Below are 18,308 nucleotides of genomic sequence, written 5' to 3'. Positions count from 1 at the left end.
CATGATACAGAAGGAAAATGGGAAGCTTGGGTAACATTTGATAAACATGAAGATGCTTTTAAAGCAACCTGTAGTTTTGATACTTTGAAAGTATGTAACTCATTAGTTAATGGAGCCTTGACAGATAAAACCCCAAGAAACTTAGACATTTATAAACCTGCAGAATGGAATCCAATCAACTCCAACAGTAGTACCATTGGCAAAATAAGAGTCCCCCAACCTCCTAAATGGCTGGTAGTAAAAGCCATGGAGGAGAATTTCAACTATTATAAGTTTAGTAGGTACCTTCAGCAAAAAGTAGGTGGCATAACGAGTGGTGATATTACTAGATTTGGTAAGAGCTCTGAGCTAATTCATGCAAAATCTAAAACTCAGTTACAGATGCTAATAATGATGAAAGTTAAAAACAATGATATAATAAAGAAAATTAGTCCTCGCCTAAATTTTAGCTATGGAAGAGGTGTGGTTTTTGATAAAGACTTATCGAGTTTACCAAAGCAGAAATTTTAGATATGTGTCCACCAACTGTATGAAAGTAAAAAAGGTCCCAAATGGCAATACTTTTGAAGACAGTAATGTACCATCTCATATAATAATAGAAAATGAAAGAGTGCGAGTTAGACCTTTTCATCCAAAAGCATTACAGTGTTTTAATTGTTTTAAAGTTGGACATCCATCGAAAGTTTGTAAAAATAACAAGATATGTGATGATTGCTCTGCCCTAGAACATGGCCCATGCTCAGATATACCTAAATGTATTAATTGTCAGCTAGCCAACAAATCAGTTGATAAAATATGTGAAGAATTTAAACTTGAAACAGCAGCTGTTAATAAAGCATATACAGAGCACATCCGTATTGGACAAATGAAGAAAGTGAAAACACCCTCATCCTCTCCTCCATTAACTACAACAAAGGATAAAATCAAAATCAACGAGCAAGCTGGCAAAGAAAACACTCGTTATCCAAAAATTACAAGCAAAGCTTCCCATCCACTAAGCATTCAAAAACGACCTTGAATAGAGGACTACCCTCCAAAACATGGACACCTCTTCAATTTGACAATGGAACTGTCAGGGACTTCGTGCAAAATATGAGGAGCTTAAAGTCTTACTCTATGAATACACCCCTATTGCTGTATATTTACAAGCAATAATGCTTAATGTCCACACACCCTGCCCAAGAGACTATATATCATATAGAACACAATATAATTTGGTAGTGGGAAGACATGGAGGTTGCCTTATATATGTTCGTAAGGATCTTTCTCATTTTCCAATCCCACTAAATACAGCTTTACAGGCTGTTGCAGTCCAAATTCACTTAAGACGAAAATACACACTCTGTTCCCTTTATCTTCCACCAAACAATTGGTTTACTTCATCAGCTTCCGCGACCACTTCCTGTCATGGGAGACTTAAATGGCAGACATCCTTTATAGGGAGATGTGACATCTAATCAAAAAGGGAATATTATATCTTCCATAAGAGAAAATGAAGATTTAGGACTTTTAAATACTGGAGAACTCACTCATTATCCTATCCAGACAGGTACAGTCTCATGCTTAGACCTTACAATATCTAGTTCAAATTGTACGATGGATTTCAGATGGAAGATGAATGATGACTGGCAAAGCAGTGACCATGTTCCCACAATAATAAATGCCAATGATGACCCACCAGTTCAAAGATCTCCACGGTGGAATATTGAAAAAAACAGATTGGAACAAATTTAAAGAGGTTAGCGAAATAGAAAGTGATGCAAATGACTTCCCAACAGCAGTTGATGCAATCGATTTATTAAATGGGACATTCCATACAGGAGGTATACATTCTATGCCAAAAACTACAGGTCTTTTTAAGCGACACCCAGTCCCGTAGTGGTCTGAAGAGCTCACACTGTTACACCGAGTCACAAGAACATCACTTACGCGTTATCGTAGACACCGAACCATAGCAAATATGATAATATACGCATAAACAGAATAAAGCTAATTTTCGAAAGGCAATGAAAACTGCCAGAAGACAGTAATGAGCATCATTTGTATCTTCCATTAACCGCCGAACACCTATCTGCAGCATATGGAAGAAAATAAAAAAGATTGCTGGGAAATTTACTCCCAATCCTCCCTAAGTACTTAAAAGTTAATAACAACCTCATCACCATCGCAAAAGATGTAAGTGATAAACTCGCCGATCATTTTGCTCACGTTAAAAAAAAATCTGATAGTTCCCCTGGATATCAATATAGAAGAAGAGAAGAACAACTACCACTAGACTTTTCCACAGATAAGATTGAGCCATACAGAAAGGGAATTTGATGCTACCCTAGCCAGCAGCACTAACACTTCCCCTGGTCCGGATGAAATTCCCTATGAAATGTTTAGGCATATTTCCAAAAATTCAACTCTTTATAATAATTATAATTAATAGATTATGGCATGAAAGTAGCTACCCAGCCATATGGGAATTGGTTTTTGTTTTACCTTTTGTTAAACCAGGTAAAGACCATTTTTCAGTGGCTAGCTATCGACCAATAGCACTAACTTGCTGTTTATGCAAACTAAAGGAAAAAATGGTGAGTACAAGATTTGTCTGGTATTTGGAGCATAATAATATTTTCTCACCCTCATAATGTGGATTTTGAAAAATGCCCTCGGCAGTAGATGTCCTAATGCAGCTGGAAACCTCCATATGTGAAGCATTTGCCTCCAAGCAGCACCATATAACTTTTTTTTTATATTGAGAAAGCTTGTGATACTGCTTGGAGGCATGGCATTCTTAAGGCAATTCATACCTGTGGTCTACGTGGAAAATTGCCCCTATTCATTAAAGTATTCTTGAAATGTACACATTTACAAGTTAAAATGGGCAGCACATTATCAGATAGAAGATGCCAAGAAGAGGGTGTCCCACAAGGGAGTTTGCTTAGTGTAACACTTTTTGCGCTAGCAATAAATGGTGTCGCGCCTGTTATACCCAAGGATGTATTGAGTACCATATTCGTAGACGATCTTTCAATATCTGTTGCTGCATCATGAATGTTTGTTGCAGAAAGGAAATTCAAGCTGACAATAAATAAAGATAGTAAACTGGGCATAACAACAGGGATTTAAAATATCAGCCAGTAAGACTACTTTTATGCATTTTTGCCACATTCGGGGAGTACACCCCGACCCAGACCTTTATCTGTATGACCACAGAATACCCTGTGTCGAAGAGGTACGCTTCTTAGGCCTCATATTCGACAGAATACTCAATTGGCTTCCCCATCTGAAACATATTAAAACCAAATGCCTTGAAGCTTTAAGTATTTTGAAAGTATTATCTAATACTAACTGGGGTGCAGACAGGCAGACAATTATAAAACTCCACAAATCGCTTATTATTTCAAAGTTACTTTATGGATGTGAAATATATTCTTCTGCATCATCTGATCATCTTGCTATCTTAAATTCAGGACATCATACCGGTATACGCTTGGCAACGGGTGCCTTCCGATCTTCTCCCATCTTAAGTTTACTAATTGATACGGGAGAAATCCCACTTGAGTTATATCAGCAGTCATTAATTATCAGGTATTGGTTTAGGGTTCAGAGAATCCCCAACTCTAAACCCTTTGAAGCAGCAAATAGAAATTCTTTCAACAACTTTTATGAAAATCATTCAAGGTTTCCTAAGCCTTTTAGTTTTAAAGTAAAAAAGGTCTTGGAAACAATGAATATGTTAAGAAATCCTGTATGTCCAGTTAGTTTACCAATTACCCCAGCATGGAAATTACCTGTAATTAAATTTTGTAAATATTTTAAAGGTGTTAAAAGAGAGAAATCAGATACAGAAATCAGAACATTATTTTTAGAACATACTACAGAGCACTCAGGCTCTACATTTGTTTTTACTGATGGCTCCAAAACTGATGATGGGGTTGGATATGGAGTTTTTAGTGATGATTTTAGCCGCAGAGGAGCACTACCCATCATAGCATCGAACTTCACGGCAGAACTGTGTGGAATTTTAACAGCATTGGAGCATACTGCAACCCTCCAGAATTCCACTAATGTCACCATCTTTTGTGATTCCAAAAGTGCGTTACAGGCACTTGAAATTTTCAATGCTGATCATCCAATTGCATTGAAAATCTCACAGTGGGTATTTCTACATCATCGTAGAGGGATTACTATATTTTTTTGCTGGGTCCCAGCGCACGCAAATATATGTGGAAATGAAAAAGCAGACCAAGTAGCTAAATCAGCAGCAACCAATATGATACCAAGACCAATTGCTGTACCATATAGAGACTTTTTTCCTCGCATATCAAAGTTCATTGCAAGATTGGGAACAGCAATGGAAAGTAGGGCTAAAGGAAATGAAAGAGTTTGCCACAAATACACAACCTGAGAGAGCAGCACTTTAAAGACAAAAGAGATAGAGACGGTAATTACAGTTTGGCAAAGATATTGGGTGAAGAAGCGCAGTATGATTGAGTGTGTTATTGAGTTTTTAAAAGAAGTTGGTGCTTTTAAAGAAATTTAGGTATTTCACTTTTGTGTGTGTGTGTAGTTTTTAGCTTTGGTTTTTTTAATATGTCTGTGTGGAGACGTGAGTAAATGTATTTATTGCCTGCTTGTGTTCTAGTATGAATGACTCTACCTTTGTGCAGTTTTTTTTTATTTAATTTTAATTTAATGTTTGTTATACTGCTTGACCTATTTGGTCCCAGTTCCTTGCCTTTGGCCTAGACCTTGCATTTTATTCAATCATTCGAGCCAGCCCTGTGTGAGCCGAGAGTCAGCTCGGTGGTCTGGTTAAACTATTTTTATAATAATAATAATCTAGCCTTGGTGTTGTTTAGTGTTTCTGTAGCGGCTTTGCGCTAGCTGTAGTACAATAACTGATGTAGAATTTTAAGAGTTTTTTATGATGTGTGTGTGTGGATGTGTGTGTGTGTGGATATGTGTGTGTGTATTTCCCCCAAATTGGTTGCCCAAATTACTCATTCATTCATTGCATAGTTTGCTTGTTTTTCCATTTTTCTTTTACCCGTAACACTTCACCCTCTTTCATTTGGTCTTCTAACTCCCCCAGTTCAGTTATGTAACCACGACATGAACAGCAGCTTTTCCTGTATTTTGTACTATGTTATCAATTTTCATTTTAAATATTCATGTTATTTCTTCTTTATCTATCTACTCAGTGATTTTATTTGACGATTTCTGTTCAGTACGGAATCTCTTACTACCAGTTAACTTAGCTTTTTATGTTCCTTTATTTACTTTATATTAATATGGATTTTGAAGTGTTGTCAATTACAGTTGTTTTAATACTTTCAGATATGGGCAATCAGTATAGTTTTCTAGCTGTTTCTCTTTATTTGTTATGTCATTCTATAGATAAGTGACCCTGATGAAGGAAATAGGCAAGCATTCCCGAAAGTTCGGTTGTGCCTCTGTTTTACTTCGAGAAATAATAATGTCCGCAATGTTACCAAGTCTTCTGGCTACCCTCTTCCTCCTTAAATGGAAGTTATCAAGAAACAACAAAATACCCAGTTTATATATATTATGTATATATATATATATTATATATATATTATCTCTATATATATATAAGATATATATATATTATTTATCCATAATGTTACACATACACATGTATACACATCTGTATAATATGCATATGTATATATATGTATATCTACATACCATACATTTATAAAATATATATATATATATATATATATATATATAATATATATATATATATATATATATATATATATATATATATATATCAAGTTATAAAAGGCCAATTACAACACTCTGGTTTAAAACTAAGGACTATATTTCGGTGGACTTACTTCCACCTTTTTCAAGCAGTAAATGACAGGAGTTTCATTAATGAAATATCTAGTAGGAGATACGCCCTTAGGTGATGCCTGGATTCACTGCTAAGCCACCAATCGGGTTAGACTCCCAGGCTCCATTGGAAAGGTTGAGCCTATTGTTTTTTTTTATCAGTGAAGATTCTACCATCTGACATTTGTATCAACACCTGCTCTTGTATAAAATTCGGGACGAGTTCCAATCCATGGTATGGTTCGTGTTATTTATATGAGGAAAAATTGCCAAACTGTTGTCCATATCTAACTCATCGATAGTGATTTTCCGGTGAAGCCAAGTATGACTTATCATAGTCTCCACAGGGGATCTCATAAAACCCAATGTCTTTAGAAACTGGTTTCTGCTGGGCATTAACCAAATCCCCCTTTTTAGATGTCTTAATCATCAGAACTAATAACAACTACAAATTCTCTGTCTACAAGAAAGTTACATTTTCACTTTCATACATACATTTTTACAGCTTTCATGACATTTCAGTTAAACTCAGCATAGCAAGTAACTTATTTCTTAGAGCCCTGAGAATTTGCTCCCCAGATTTTCTTAACAAAGAACTTGAAACAATCAGAAATCAACTTATCTTGTTAAAATACCCGAATCACATAACAGAAAAAGCCATATATAGAGCAAAAAGCATTTTTTACAAAACCACAGAAAACTAAGAAAAGGAAAAATACACAAACAAAATCATAATCCCTCACATGGATAATTTACGAGAAATCACACAAATCTTAGCCTCTCCAATCCTTTTATCTTCACTTATCCGAATACACTGGGGAAATCCTTAATTAACGTTCGGCAGAAACCAGTTTCCAAAAACATTGGGGTTTATGAGCTCCCCTGTAGGGACTGTGATAAGTCATACTACGGTTTCACCGGAAAATCTTTCTCGGAAAGATTAATGCAACACAAACGATCAGTTAGATATGGACAACATAGTTTGGCAATTTTCCATCATATAAATATCTCGAACCATATCATAGTTTGGAACTCATCCCGAATTGTATACAAGAGGAGCTGTTGACACAAATGTCATATTGTAGAATCTTCACCAATAAAACAACAAGATAATAGGATCAACCTTTCCAATGGAGCCTGGGACTCTGACTAGATAGACAAAATCTTAATTAAGGCAACAATGAAGCGGATTAAGACAACTAACAGAACCTACGGTGGCTTAGCAGTGACCCCAAGCATCATCTATCTTCTACTATATATTTCAGTAATGAAACTCCTTCTGTCATTCACTACTTGATAAGGGTGGAAGTAAGTCCATCGAAATACAATCCTAGTTTTAAACCAAAGTGGGCCTTTTATACTTGAGACGTCTCCTGTTTTAAAAGAAGAAATATACATGCATATATATATATATAGATATATATATATATATATATATAATATATATATAATATATATATATATAGACATAAATACAAATATATCTATAGTATGCATATATATGTATATATATATATATATATATATATATATATATATATATATGATATTATATGTATATATATATATATATATATATATATATATATGATCTATAGTATATGTATATATATATATATATAATATATATATATGGATAGTATATGTATAATATATAGTATATATATATGTAGTATATATATATATATATATATAATATATGATAGTATATGTATATGTATATATAAATATATATATATAGATATATAGATATATATATATATAATACATACGTATATAATGATCGTGTGGGAGTACTATGATATATCTCTGTACGTAAGACCAATTGAATCATTGCAGACTTGAGTATCACGATAAAATTTCATAAATATTTGGCTTTACTTGTCATTTGGGTTTTGAAATGCAAATGAGCTTTTTCCAACATCGACGAAATAGTGCAACAGATGAAACGCCAGCCAGAACATTAAGTAGGACTATCAATGAATTGAAATTAGGTTTTTTATGATTGGTTCTCCGAATCTCGTACCACACACACAGATTACTATTCAAATTCAAGGTTCCACGTCTCATGTTGCGTAATACATACCGTCACCAGAGGGCTCCACTCACACCAAATAAATACTGAAGCACAAGGGAGGCATTGCCGCATTAACCACGACTGAGTTTTACTGAAAGAAACAAGTCTTCTTCGTGACAGAAGTTCACTGCCAGGAGGAAACATGAAGACTCTCCTGACTGCCACATGGCTGGTTTTCCTCTTTTACCCTTCTGGGACAATGACCGTAAGTATTGGTTTCATCTAACTTGCAATTTCGTAAGAGACAGCTAGTTACTTGAGCGAATATATGATTTTTCTCTCTAAAACGTTTTTCCGATTCGATTACGCCGACAACTGTCATCAAGATATAGTCACTTTATAACAATGTGAGTGGGGGTGTTTTTGAGTCAAGTCAGTTCTGATCAAGCCCGGAAGTCAAACGGGATCGACAAACCTGACAGATGAGGTTTGAATGAGCAACTTACGGTCCGACACGACAGAAAAGTAGGGGTTTTTCAGATTAAGTCGTTCAGAACTGATATTTTGACAGTGAGCGGTGTCTTCGACGAGGCTTGATGAACTATAGTCGAACCAAAATATCGTGGCGGATGGCGAGAGGTGTTACCAGAATGCCTCGTATTTGAATATAAAAGTTTAGGTCTTTTTCCCTTGTAGACAAAGGGAGAATCTCATCGGTATATTAGTAAAGCGGGATTAAGTTCTGTACTGGATGGTGCGAGACCAATCCCTCCACCCACACTTTCGTTTCTTACTTTTTTTTCCCCTTTATTATAAATTATCATAAATAGTTTACATACATCTGGAATACTGGTAGCCTTACGTCCCCAATCGTAAACTCTCGTCATATCGGTGACCCAGTTTCTTCCGCTCTTTCCATTCTGAAGCAGGAAGAAGAACGCGTCTGCAAGTATTTTCTTTACAGGGTGGGTCGAGTGAGTGACATTTACATACATATACAAAACGCTGTTACATATAGACGAAGATGAATGACCAAACGAATTTTATGGCTGTATAATGACGACTTAAATCCTAATCATGCAAGCTGAAATTTCAATCCTTTAAAGACGTGACCCCAGTAACCGATAAAACTTATAGGGAGTTTGCAGGCAGTCTTATTCTGAGATAGGTAGGGCAATTAAAAGATTATTAAAAGGTATCTCTTTTCAAATCTCTACATCTGTATGCTGCAAAGGGTCAACGTACCTTGCCTTTGTGTTTCTTTGATAGACTATCGATTTAGATGTTCAAGTATACAAAAAGTCTTTTCAAGGTTCTAAGATCGCTAGGGTGGGACCAGGAAAAGAATGCAGCTCTGCCAGATCTATTTATCCTTTCAAATTTCAGCCTCGAGATTAATCCCGTGTTTATGACTTTACCCGAGATCTGTCATTTACTGTACTTCGTTTTTATAAAGAAAGAGTTTCTTTTATAGTGATTTTATTTTCTTTGTGTGTTTTTTGGAAATTATAATCATAGCTCTTGTAATAATGCCATATTCAATTTTAGCACACACGCAAAGGTTACTGGAGGTCGCGTTGAGAAGAAATGAAAACAAAATCCGTGGTGAATACGGAACGAACACTTCATTTGTGTGCTTAATCCGCGTTTACCGCTGAGGTTTTAGGTTCAGTATGTCGGTTTCCTTGAGGTTAAATGACCAAAATGTTCTTAACTGCGAACGATATAGTCCGGGAAAACCCTTCTGTCACCCGCCACGACATTTTTGTTTGACTATAGGAGGTTCATTTAACAAGAAACGGCACAGAAGAGGATATCGTTCGACATGTCAGACTTTCGATAAAGAGTTCTGGACGGGGTTCTTCCAGATTTATAAATCGTAGCAATGTCTGTGAAATATAAAAAAGTAAAGAAAATTCCGACAAACACAAAAGAAATGCAGCTTATCAATCAATATTTGAGAAACTAAAGAAAAAGTGTCCTGATGCAGCGAAAGAAATGGTGAACAAGAAGATAATTAATAAATATAAGGCCTTCATATCGGAAAGAATTAAGGAAAGTAGAGACATATCAGATATCAGGAAGGGGTGCATAGGACGTTTCGTCCCTTGGACATGATATATATATACATACATATATCTATATATATATATATATATATATATATATATATATATATATATATATATATACATACATACATACTTTACCATCTTGGTAGATCTAAGTCCATATACCGCGGCGAATTAGACTATGCCAGTTGACGTTTTTCTATACAGTTTTACCTCCTGAACAAAAACTTAAAGTAGTATGTCTTCGGCCGGCTGTAATTAACCTGTAATTTACCTTTGAACTCTATTCTACGGTAAGGGGGACCGATGGGAATGCGGGGTTTGGGTGGGGTAAAACACTTGGGGGAAGGTTTTGCCGTGTTATTGTGTTATTTCCTCTTATTTATGACATATGAAACACGAAATACAAGCTGAAATAAAGCGATAAATAAACCGATATTGGAGCCGTTACGTAGCCAAAATCCACCTATTACTACTACTATTACGACGCCGAATTCTACTACGCATGCGGCATGTTATAGGGGAGCTTTTGTTTCAGACAAAGACTTCGTAAGTGAGAGAAATAATCGGGGATTTGGGGGGAGTACATGTATTTAACCAATCATGTTGCATTATTAACACTACATTGCGAAAGGACCGAGTGGATATTTTAGGGTGGGGGGCGGGGGGAGGGGTGGGATTCATGCATTACGTTACATGTATTCCTTTTCCTCATTTGTTTTATAATCGAGTAATATTATTTCAAGCTTTTATTTCTGTTCCGTTTATCATAGTATTCTCTATTATGTGCACTTGACTTGTTCTCACTTCATAATGTTGCCCTATATATCTTACAATATTACGTTACAATTGAGGGCAGGCCCCTGAAAGTCTCCTGAGGGGTGGGGCTAGAAGTCAGTTTTAGGACGTTTCGAGGACCTTTCTGTCAATGATGTGAAATTGATGGTATTACATTTTTACATTTTACAGACATTCCAAATTACACATGCATTTCTTCTCCCTTCTTTATCTCTATATTCATCTTTAAATGTCTTTCTGGCACATAACAATTTCTTGGATAAAATTTTACTTATTATAATATTTACTTTCATATATTATCTCTCTGAAGGGGGGTTACGAGGCGACCCCCCAACCCCCTCGGTCTTGTAACACATTCTACTAGGTTAGGTAAGAATCCTAACCCAGATGTTACACTTCTAAGATTGTTCTTCTTTAAGGGGGGTACGGGGTGGGGGGGGGGGGGGGATATCACGTTCTACTATACTCTGTTTTTTTCCATCTGTCCATCCACCTGTGGTGTTTTCGTTTGGTAACACTGCGTCCCGGGCTTTAAATAGTTACGCTATGTGTAAGTTTTAGGTAAATAAAAGGATATCTGGGTGTACATTTGCAACTGAAAAGTGCTTTAATAATTTACAGTATGCGAAGTACACCGTTAATATTCGAAATAAGGTTATTATTATTGTTGAATGTAAGCTGAATGTAACTATCTAAAGCCCGGGACGCAGTGTTACCATACGCAAACACCACACGCTGGTGGACAGATGGAAAAAAACAGAGTATAGGTTAGGTTATATTACTCTTGCTTTAACTTTGTCTTTTTTAAGGGGAGGGGGGGGGGGGATGGAGCGCTACCAGTCAGGTTTCACGATTTTTACAATTGTGCTCAACATTTCTTGTTGAGTTCAATTAACCCCCGAAATGACCACTCTGATCCTGAAACTTGATAAGATTCCATTCATTATTCACTAAAATGGCTTCCGACTTGCACCTGATAATTTATACTGAATTACCAGATGTGTAAAACTGTGTATATAATATATATATATATATATATATATATATATATATATATATAATATATATATGGATTATTAATTAGCTCTCATGAAAAATATGTGTCCCTACCTAACATTTCATTGCAATATTTTTTGCTTTAATAATAATACACGATAGCTTTGGTTTCATAAATAAAATAAAGCTACATTTTTACGATTTTACTCAACTTTTCTAGTCAAGTTCAATTACCCCTCGAGTTGGCCTCCCTGATTTCCAATATTGTCTGTCCAAGACAGTGTTCGTGTTTTTTTTTTCTACAAACGTAAACATTTACCCTCACCCCATCCTCCCTACCTTGTTTCTTGCTTGCCACCACCCCCCCCCCCCCCCCCCCCCCCCCGCCGGCAACTTCCTCCTGACAATACTTGCCGGTGTATTTCACTTCACTCATCAACTGACCACGATGGCATGGCAAAAGCAGTTCCTGGCACCTCCTGCTCCTCCGGGCCCATTACCAACTCGACTCTGCTCCCGTACTTGTGTTAACTGTTTCCTTAGTTATGAGGACTTTACAGTCCATTACTCGGAGCAGTATGAAAGGTTGGTAATGTAGTATGTCAAGATCACGGCCTTTTGCCCTCATTGGGGCAATGAGTGTTAAGGTTTAGTGCTTTTGATGTCTGTATTTTTATTGAGAATTGTTATTTCCCACCATATCCCAGCGTGGCTTTACCAACTCGCACCTGTGCCTTCCTCCCCCAGTACCCCACCCGTCCCCCCCTTACCAGACATAATGCTCCCTGGTGGTTATGTATCCCACACCTCTTACCAGAATTCAAATATGGCCGTTTGTTTGTGCTTCTTGGCCCCGAACCAAAACTTCGAAGATTGTTCAGTCGAAGTAGACTATGGCAGTTGACGTTTTCCAATGTTATTTTACTTACTTTACAAGAGTTTAAAGTAATATTTTGCCGATCGACTGTAACTAATCTGTTATTTATACCTTTGAACTCTGTACGTCGGTATGTCGAACCCCTTGTACCGTCATGTAATCTTCAAAGGTAAATTACGGTTTAATTACAGTCGACCGAATAAATATTACTTTAAATTCTTTTTCAGGAGGTAAAATAACATAGTAAAACGTCAACTGCCATAGTCTACTTTACCGCGGAAAGCGGGCTTAGAATTACCCAAAATGAAATTACAAAACTTTCATTCACCACAGTGATGTTAGAGACTGAAGGGCGTAGCGTTTCTAGATCCTTGGGTAACAACAAGGTTTCAAAGTACCAAATTACGTAATATATATATCATATATATATATATATATATATATATATATATATATGTATATATATATATATACATATATATATATATATATATATATATATATATATATATATATATATGTGTGTGTGTGTGTGTGTGTGTGTGTGTGTGTGTGTGTGTGTGTGTGGGTGTAATAGTAACGTATATTATAGAATACGTAAGTAATCTCTCAAAACAAAACAAAAAATTGGTGCCTTGTTTAGGACGTTTAATCAGTTATATTCCAAAGTAAAAGAAAAATAAGAAAATAAACTGAGGATATTTCTTAACGAAACACGAATATATGCTAAAAAGCTCCTAAATAGTACTTGGTGCTGATTGCGAAGTAGTGTAGCGTAACTGGTTACACAAAGATTTATTACCTTTTCACTTTTATAATTTCCTACACTAATTTTATACACTACAAGCTGTTTGGTATATTTGTAAAAGAGTCAATTATTTTTAGTTTCTAAAAGCTCGTTTTTTTTTTTTTTTTATCAAAGATGTTTACAGGTGTTGTCCAAAAAGCTTAACATGTGTCCAGCATGACTCTTCCAAGAGCTTTGGGCGATATGGCCACACTCAATTTTATATCTTGATAAGAACAGTCAGTCGCTAAGTAGCGTAATGTGGCACTTGGCCTTTCATATGGGGTTGTGAATTTCGTCACGCATGTGTCCTTTTGCACAGGTCCCAAATTATATATATTTAATTCAAGAGCGAGAGAGAGAGAGAGAGAGAGTTGTCTATACAAACGCTCAGATGTAACAGCAAAATCCTTTCAGTATGGTTCGGGATACGAAAGGAAGCAGAATCACTGAAATCACAACAAAGCAATCTCGTTTGGTCTAACGTGAAATAACGCTTACTTCTAATAGCGTCCTCAGTTTAGCCATTTAATATTCGTTTTATGGTTTTTAAAAACATTTTCTGAAAAATAATAGGATAACTTTTTGTTGCAGGGTGGGAACAACCACTGTACTAATCGGTGTATGCTAGATGATTATCATTCCACTACCTTATGATCATTATTAATTGCTTCAGCAGCAGCAGCAGCAGCGCAGCAGCAGCAGTAGTAGTAGTTAGCAAAGTAACCGCCGTACGTTAATCATAGTAATATGTATTGGGCCTTTGGGACATAAAGCTAGAAATTGTTGGTATCTGTCAACCTAATATTACTTAATGATTAGAGCCACCTTTTCTAACTCAGCATGACTGGTATAAAATCTTGATTTTTAGCAATTTGCCTTCAAACTTCTTTCTTAAATATTTTGTCATCTTTTTGTGTCACTACTGATTTATATGAATTTTTCACTGGGCTGTAGTTTTCTCTCATCGATTTATATTTCAGAAATGTGTCTTTTAATACTGATTTCATTTTAATCTTATATCTATAACCTGACCATTACTTACTTCATATGTCATACCTATGATATTATTTTCTTACCTTTTTCAGGCCTGTCCACAAGCTTTCAGTCAATCCTCTGGAACATTTACCAGTCCTAATTATCCCAACAACTATCCATCTTCGACCACCTGCACTTATATAATTAATACTGGATCCAAGATTTCAATCACTTGTCAGAAATTTGATCTTCAGGGAAAAAGCGCCTCAGGCACTTGCCTAGACTTCTTACAGATCAGTGATAGTAACATTCTGTCAACTAAATACTGTAGCACTACAGGTCCACAGAACTACGTAACCACCACCACTAATGTCACAGTCATTTTCAAGTCTGATGCTAGTATTAATAGGCCTGGGTTCAATTGTACTTATCAAAATATTAACACAACAACAACATCACCAACAACAACAACAACAACAAAACCAACAACGACATCAACAACAACAACAACAACAAAACCAACAACAACATCAACATCAACAACAACAACATCAACATCAACAGCAACAACAAAACCAACAACAACAACATCAACATCAACAACAACAAAACTAACAACAACAACAACAAAATCAACAACTAACTCTAGTACTGCTGTCCCAGACTTGCTGCAGAAGGCTCTGAATGCATACAACAGTGGCTCTTGCTCTACTACCACACAAAATAAATGTGGGTGCACTAACCCTGTTTCAGGATTCTACACTACTATCACTGGTAATTACCGGATTGTGGCAGCTACTGGCATACCTAGCCATGTATTTGAACAAGGCCAACAAAAGCCAAATCCAAACAAAGGCTGTGAGCACAGAAGCTTCATGGCCATCCCTGTGAGTCCAGTCAAAGGCTCCACCTACAAAGCATATGGAATGGGACCTGTGGGAATTGCAATTTCTGGGGCGTTTTTCTACAACCATTTAAGCAGCACTCAAGGAGATACTGCAGTGTTCAATGAGCAAGCAAGTTTTGACACCTGCAATGGACACAGCGACCAGAATTGTCGGTACCACTATCATGAGGTTCCTGTATGCATAGCGGGCAACTCCAGCTGTGCAAATGTTGGTTACATGAGAGATGGGTTCCCTGTGTATACATTCTGCACCCATCCAACTAAAAGCCGTTATCTCAAGAGCTGTTACTATAAGACAAGTGGAGATGGGAGTAATCAAAGCCATTACACTTTTAATACAACTGCCAAAAATAATGGTGACTGTGATTTGGATGAAGCCAATGGCTACACCTTTTCTGATCAACGTGGGTATGCTTACATCTTCACTGCGGACTACCCATTCATTATGGCCGGTTATTACGGCACACAGCTAAGCAACATTTGTTATTTGTATACCTAGATCATTCAAGTGAATGCTGTCACATAGTATGAAATTATTTTGGTCTAAATTGAAGTTCATCTGGATAAAACATTTCCAAGCCGTTTCTATGGAATCAAATTGTAGTGTATCAATAAATTGGAATTGCACTAATAAATACAATATTTATCTTGTAAAACCCAACCCTCAAACTTTCAGATTAAAATAGCCGACTTCTTTTATCCAACATAAAATGATTTCTTTCTTATTGTCATCAAATTCTTATATTATAATCATCAAATTCTTATGAGTCATGTATCATAGATAATGCTGTTTTAATACTGGCAAATTTTAAGCACTGAAGTCTTAGAGAATCATCTCCATAAATGATACTATATTCACTTCTGTCAAACTTTGAAGTCGAATTTCATAAGTCTATATAGCATATCTAACGTACTTCTTGATTTCTCCACGCTTTTTCTATAAAGTACATGCTTTTCACGACAAAGCCTAAGATCATAATGAAGAAGTAACTGATACATATGGCAGGATTCGAGCGTGCACCTGTTATGTTAAGTTGAGGTTATTTTTAACCACTTGACCAAGTAGAGGTCAATGTGCCTACTCCAAATACATGTGTGCATCTGGCAAAAAAGTGATAGTCGGTCGAGATCAAACTGACCTTGTTCCAGTAGTTTCTTTATATATACCTGAGGTACTTAGCATTTTCAGGATTGCTGTACCTTAAGAAATATGTACAATATATAAACGTTGTATTATGTTAGTTTTTATTTGAATTTGGTTTTTCATGGAACTGAATTTTTTCTGATAAAAAATGCTGGCATTATCCGAAATCTAATGATGCCTGAGACAACATTACTTTTACTTGAAATTTCCGAACTAAGTTTCTTTTTAAGTTTCTTTAGATCGTTTGTGATTTGAATTGAATACAGATTTTAAGTCAAAGGCCAAACACTGGGACCTATGAGGTCATTTAGCACTGAAACGGAAACTGGCAGTAAAAGGTTTGAAATGTGTAGCAGGAGGAAAACCTTGCAGTTGCAAGATGAAACTACTGTTAGGAGAGGGTGGAAAGTAAGATGAAAGAAATAGAACATAAAATGAGGTACAGTAAAAGGAAAGAAAAGTGGTGGCATCTAAGGGCCGAGGGCACGCTGCAAAGAACCTTAAGTAATGCCTACAGTGCACTGCGTGATGTGTACAGATGGCACTAACCCCCTATGGTGTTAATCTTTCTGAAAAGTAAACTTTTCGTAACAACATTTTATAAAACCTACACTAAAGTAAACAAACATCTCTTCAACTTAAACCTTAAACATTCAAGCTGATGATAACTTAATGCTAACCTGACAACAACTCATACATAGGATGGATAGATGTATGATATTTAGGGCTACACCTCAGGCACTAGGGTCAAGAAGGCCATTCAGTGCCGTAATGGAGGTTAAATGAATTAAATCATGGTAAATGAATTACTGACTTAGTGAAAGAAATGCTTAATAAAACCCGAGCATATTCTCAACCCCATGTTCTGTACAACATCTAATTCCTTTAGCTTGCTTTTACAAGCTCAGGAATAGATCTGACAGCCTTTTACCCTTTTCAGTTTATTTATCTTTATTTTAATGGCCAATCTCTTTTAAATCTCTATTTTTACTGCGTTTGTAATTGAGAAGATATAATTTAAGTACTGGCTCTTAGTTGAGCCAAAAGCAATTGATCTAAGGTCAGATATCAAACTACCACCAATGGCTCCTAATTGTCCCCCCAGTCCAACCAACAACAAAGAAGCCAGTTTTTGGGAGACTTCAAAACTAGACCTGCCCTCTGTTTACTGTGACATAACCTTTAAGAGGACCCTTTCCTCCATCAAACATGCAGGGACTCAAACGTCCTGAGGACAGCTTACAATGGTCTGCGCCAAGTTTTCTAACAAGGGACTATTGCTGAATAGGCAGAAATCATAAAAAAAACATAAAAAAGACAATCATAGACACGTATGTCAGGAAGGCACTCTTCCACTGCTCAACCTGGAAACATACTATGGAAGAGGTCAATAGGCCAACCCATATTCTATTCGCAACTGAGAGGTAAATCAGACTGACAATGATACAGATAAGATATAAACCAAAGACAACTGGAGGAGAGCAACTGATAACACTATTCTAACAGGGCATAAAGCACTGTCAATACTGGAGCAATGAAACCTTCTGCAAGAAAACCATAAAGACCATCTCTGCCACGCCCATGGATCCAATAAATAGCCATAGTTACATAAGAATGGTCATATGGCTAACCTCAAGAACAATCCAGCTCTACAGATAATTTGAAGAAACGCTAATGTTGTCTATCGTTTTCAATGACAGAAAGAATAATGCTCTCATTCCTATGTTGGTGAGACAACCACCTACCGCTTCAAATGAAAGTCTTTATGGCACACATGGAACCCTAGACCATCCTGCCCAGCTACAGTTTGATGGAGACCTTATGTATCCAACAACTCTACCCTTCCATGCAAAGAACCTCCTTTCCCATCCATTATCAA

At 36.3% G+C, this 18,308-nt stretch overlaps 1 protein-coding gene across 2 annotated transcripts in view; it reads left to right on the top strand.

The window, feature by feature from the left end:
- The window catches only part of LOC135207314 (mucin-13-like), a 45,239-nt gene extending 29,355 nt beyond the window's left edge, over positions 1-15,884 (top strand). The window contains exons 1-2 of one of the 2 annotated variants that reach the window (XM_064239000.1): positions 7,980-8,135; positions 14,489-15,883. In XM_064239000.1, coding sequence (XP_064095070.1) covers positions 8,073-8,135; positions 14,489-15,784 — 1,359 coding nt within the window. In that variant the 5' untranslated portion in view covers positions 7,980-8,072 and the 3' untranslated portion in view covers positions 15,785-15,883. Of the gene's footprint in view, positions 1-7,979; positions 8,136-14,488 lie in introns of those variants that run through there. The other variant, XM_064239001.1, reaches the window with a different exon arrangement.
- The last annotated feature ends 2,424 nt before the right edge of the window (positions 15,885-18,308 follow it).

Source organism: Macrobrachium nipponense, chromosome 32, assembly GCF_015104395.2.
Source record: "Macrobrachium nipponense isolate FS-2020 chromosome 32, ASM1510439v2, whole genome shotgun sequence".
In the NCBI taxonomy this organism is placed as follows: Eukaryota; Metazoa; Arthropoda; class Malacostraca; order Decapoda; family Palaemonidae; genus Macrobrachium; species Macrobrachium nipponense.
The sequence above is the reverse complement of the archived record's forward strand: the minus strand, read 5'-3'. Positions and strand labels throughout refer to the sequence as shown.